Source organism: Monopterus albus, unplaced genomic scaffold, assembly GCF_001952655.1.
Source record: "Monopterus albus unplaced genomic scaffold, M_albus_1.0 scaffold40.1, whole genome shotgun sequence".
Classification (NCBI taxonomy): Eukaryota; Metazoa; Chordata; class Actinopteri; order Synbranchiformes; family Synbranchidae; genus Monopterus; species Monopterus albus.
The window spans coordinates 1,493,915-1,498,947 of record NW_018127920.1 but is presented as its reverse complement, the minus strand read 5'-3'; the positions used below and the strand labels follow the sequence as shown (position 1 = coordinate 1,498,947).

Genomic DNA, 5,033 nt, shown 5'->3' with positions numbered 1-5,033 from the left:
GGAAGAGCGACACTAGCTCTGCGTTATGCACCGCCGCAGTTGTTCCTAGGTCCGACAGCCCCTCCTCGCTGTCCCGCTCCCCGGTAAGCATGGCCAGTTCCTCCTCCAAGGCCATGCCGAGGCCTCCGGAGCCGTGGTGCCGCAGCGGGTGACCCTGAAAGCTGCCGGGCTCCGGCGTGGCGGGGCTGGCCCGGGCCTCCATGCAGTCGCTGTCCAGTTCCAGTGGTGCTGAAACCACGGCAGACGTCTGCAGGTCTAGGCAGAAGGCAGACATCGCCGCCCGGCGGAGGACAAGCCAACGGATGAGAGGCGGCTGTTTTCACTCCGGATGAACCCACCCTGCTGTGAGTGGGCTTGGCTGACCGGGCCGGCTTATTATCGTCGATTCATCCACCATTCTAGCAGTTCAGAGCTGCCTTCCCAGTTTCCACACACTCCTCTCTCTTTAAGCTACCAACCGTGACTCTGACTCTGATTGAATTCCCAGCAAACACCGTCTCCTCTGCGGTTCACTTACTGGCTGCTTATAGTTTGACACACAAAATGTTTTTATCCCGGTATAAACCGTCCCGATGAGCTCTGCGTAGCAGTCGGTCGGTCAGGATCCATCCCGTCTCGTCCTGGGCCCCCCATAGTGATCTGCCTGTTACACCGGAGGCTTTTCCCAGCCAAGCAAATAAGCGCGATCCCGATGCCTTCTCAACCTCTTTGAATGCGCGTTCCGCCACGGCAGTGACGCCAGCTGCAACCTGTTACGCACAGCCAGCCCATTGGCTGAAAACGATCGCGCCATATTTTGGTGCCTCTCACACACATCTGTTGAGCCCGGAAAATGAGCACGTGCAGAGACGAAATAAGACAGACTGCTGCTGGAATGATGCAGCAGCCATTACCCAGACATTCACGATGTTTGCCTCATCCAGCGCTTATATCCTAATACATACTGACTATATGATAGTGAAAAACTACTGGCCATATTATAATATTACCCTACCATTACCCATTAAAACCTGTTTGACGCAGTTGTTTTTACTCTGTGGAGCCTGTCACATTTCTAGAAACGAGAAGAACACGAAGAACAGAACATGTGGCTACTTTTCGACAGGTGAGGTCGCGACACACATGCACTTGCTCCTACAGTGTATAAAATTCAGTGAAATAGGGAAAAGTTCGACTCTGCAAAAAACTAAATGAGCTCTCACAATTAAAAATCATCCCAGGAGAGGGCAACTCTGGCTGCCCATTATACAGTGTATGTATGAATTTACCACAACCTGGTGGACAGTGAGTGTGTGACCCGCAATCTCAGACACACACTCACACACACACACACACACACACACATACACTGTACATAGAATCTGTTTGTCCCTCTCTCTTTCTCTTGAATTGTCCGATTATTTAGATAATTGCAAATTATAAATTGGTTTTGATGCCTTGGCAACATTGTTTATTGAAACTTTCATGGCGATAAAGCACTGAATTGAAATGAAATAGGTTCTTCATGTCCCTGACACAGTTAGAGGGATATTTAAATTGTGCGCACTGACCGCCAGTGTAAAGCATGGTGTAAACGTTTTGGGTTCGAAATGGAAAGCGAATTAGCATATGACAAGTAACAACATCTCCGTTTTATAAAATAGTTTGTCATAATTATATTAAAAAGTCATAATTACATATGCATAACGTCATACTTAACCAAACTAGATTTGGAGAGTAGCTTTGCTGTAGGGTGAAGTAATTGATAGCTTGCAAAGTTATGCTTTCAAAGTAGCTTCCACACCACAGTTTATCTCATGCTCTATTTTGTATTATTTGTTTTGTGTATCTGTGTTTTATTTTGTGTATTGGGTATATTTTTAAAGTATGGTATGTACTGTATACTGGAAAAATCTAATTAGACCTATTCAAAAGTGTAAAATTACTAAGTGCAATGGAAATTGAATTGTTGCTGTTGCTCATTTTTGGCTTCAGTATACTGTGCATGACTCCATATGAAGAGCAATGTCTCAACAGTTGGCGCCTCAATTTCAATGGCCATCCACCTGAAGACAACCCCAGGCCAATTGGAAAATGACTTAAAACGTTTAGTTTGAAGGCTTTTTCTATACATATTTTTCATAAAGCTGAAGATGGTAGTATGTAGTCCTGGGAAGCTACTCCTAAGTCAACAAAGTATGAACTTTGATCAAAATAATCAGCAAGCTGGACCTCATAAGATGTTTAAATGACAGAATGAAGTAGACAATACAATAAAAGTTATAACTTCTCAATGACTCAAATGTATAGATGTAAAATTCACTCCGGGTTCTTTCTGCACTGGGTGACAAAATGTGTATATTGGTATAATTTTTTTTAGAAGGAGAACTGCTGGCTAACTACCAGAAGAAGCTAATTTAGAGCCAAATTAAGATTTAAGATTATAGCTAGGAGTAGGATTAGGCTAGTGTGGGTAGATCTTAATGGTTCAGAAATAATGTGCTCAGTGGGGGGGCTCACAGATAGAGCATGTGTGTGCATGTGTATGTGTTGGGGTGAAGGGATAGAGATGAGGCTGTTGGGGTCAGGGCAGTGGCGATGAGTGATTACAAACAAAGCCTCTTGAGCCGATAAAGTGAAGACACAAAAGAAGTGGGTCACAGCCTGCTGGTCCACTGCTCCATAGGTTCAGGGGCAGAGAGGCCACACGGTAGATAATGGGTGATTTCATCAGCGCACATCAAAACCTTCCTGCTTTGATGAACCATCAAGATGGATGAAGCCCACATTATCCTTATTAGTGTAAAGCTACAAGGAAAACACAACAGCAGACGTTGTGCTATTAAAAAAATACACACTGTACTACAGCCTGATCATTCAGTGTAGTGTGTTGCTTGTACAGCTATTATTATAATTACAAAACAATATTTATGAAAACAATTACTGTCACGGCACAGCAGAAATAAAGACTGAACCACAACCAATAAAAAATTCATCAGAGCTCACTATAACATCGATGTTTAATACTGTAGCATAATGAGTACAGCAATGTGTACTGCTGCATAACTTTTATTTGTTGTTCTCATTGAAGGAGAAGAATCTGATCAGGGGGTGAGGATAAAACAGACACTGTCTGGCATATTTAATCACACTGAGCTTCCTCTTTGGATAGAAACAAGCATTACAAACCCGCCCTCGTCGCTCTTTATTATAGACTGTGGCTCCCTCTGTGGGAAATTGTTTTTTATTACACTCACATAAAACCAAATGACTGGTAAACACTGCCTTACACGGCTCAGATCTGAGATGTATTTTGGGGTTGCTACCAATCACTGATGTTAGGAATGGTTGCTAATTATTTCATGGTATGTTTTGATAAGTGGGCATCATGGTAAGAATTCATACATAAAAGGGGCTTCGTTAAATTTCCACACACTGGCACTGCTATAACTCAGCTGAGCTCCAAAGGTAGCCATCCCCTCAGACAAAGTGAATAACCTTCTGTCTGTGATGAATTGTCAGATACATCAAGAGCATTGTGTAGCTGCAAGTGGCAGCACATCTCTTTAAATGTAACTTTAAATTAAACTTTAAATTCCCTCAAGCAGTGAATTTAGCTCCTTTAATGGCGACAGTTTACAGTGAGTATCTAGAGCAGTGTATTTGTGCTTATGTAACACTGAGGCTTAGTCATACAGGCCTGGCTGTCATTTTTTTAAACTAATACAAGGTTTAACAGTCTATTATATAATGAAACCACAGACTTACATTTGAATATTTTTTCCAATAGCCCTAGCCTTACACCAACATAACCGAGCAAACTAGATTTTAAAATGAAACTATTTCAGTGTTTTGCCAGTGGATGGCAGTGCTTTTACATTGGTGCTTGTTCAGTACCTGCTACTAATTTAAGTTCCCTCTTTTAAACAGCTTCTGCCTTTGAGATCTCCATCTTTTACATTTTGGATTTGCTATGAATTATAGGGGGAAAAAAACGTAAAATTAAGCTAAACCTGATAACGCTGTGCTCGCACACTGCAGAAAGATTTGAAAGAGTCATCCAGAAGTAATGAATTACAAGACATTACAGCGAAATCCCAGTGAAAACACCCAGTCAGAAAAGATTGGACTTTTCCATCCTTATTTCAGACTTAAGCTGAGATCGGCCTTAGAGACATACAATATCTTGTTGCTAGGTAACATCAGTATGATGCCTTTGCCTCAGCCCAGTATGCCGAGTCACTGTGAACCCTTATTCACACTGATGTGACAAAATCATAATCACTAAGACTGTTACATTAAATATAAAGAGTTTTGTCATATAATTAACTTCATTGCTTTCACTTAGTGTTAAATATCCTTAACTCGACTGAACAAAATGCATACATCGGAAAGATTTTTTGACTCGACAGGTTTAGTTTTAACTGTATTGTATTTATTGTAGATGTGCAGTTATGTCGTCTTTCACGGCAGGTTGCACAGTAGCTGTGAAGGTTAGTAACGTGCTGCATTGTGTAATAGCACAAACATAAAGAAGCTTCTACTTATAAATCATCACACTTTCTTTCTCAAGGACACTAAAGGTTTGATAAGGAAACATCTGTCTGAATTCTGTGCTTTTCCTTTGCACAGATATTAGTTGTCCCTTTGAAAGGCTTTCAGCAGACTGTAACAGGTGAAAGCCATGGTTCAGTCGGAAAAGGGTGGCTTGTTCCCTTCAGGTTGGTGGAGAGTTCCTGCCTCAAGTGGAGGAGTTCAAGTATCTTGGGGTCTTGTTCACGAGTGAGGGAAGGATGGAACGGGAGATTGACAGGCGGATCAGTGCAGCTTCAGCAGTAATGCAATCGATGTACCGGTCCGTCGTGGTGAAGAAGGAGCTGAGCTGTAAGGCGAAGCTCTCGATTTACTGGTCAATCTACGTTCCGACTCTCACCTATGGTCATGAACTTTGGGTCATGACCGAAAGGGCAAGATCCCGGATACAGGTGGCCGAAATGAGCTTTCTCCGCAGGGTGGCCGGGCGCACCCTTAGAGATAGGGTGAGGAGCTCGGTC

At 42.7% G+C, this 5,033-nt stretch overlaps 1 protein-coding gene across 2 annotated transcripts in view; it reads right to left on the bottom strand.

Moving 5' to 3' along the window:
• The window catches only part of bicdl1 (BICD family like cargo adaptor 1), a 24,905-nt gene extending 23,620 nt beyond the window's left edge, over positions 1 to 1,285 (bottom strand). For both annotated transcript variants that reach the window (XR_002274877.1, XM_020599318.1), the window contains exon 1: positions 1 to 1,285. This exon is cut by the window's left edge and continues 125 nt beyond it. Coding sequence is in view for 1 of the 2 variants with exons in the window: in XM_020599318.1 (XP_020454974.1) it covers positions 1 to 274 (274 nt within the window). In the remaining variant the exon portion in view is untranslated.
• Positions 1,286 to 5,033: the final 3,748 nt, after the last annotated feature.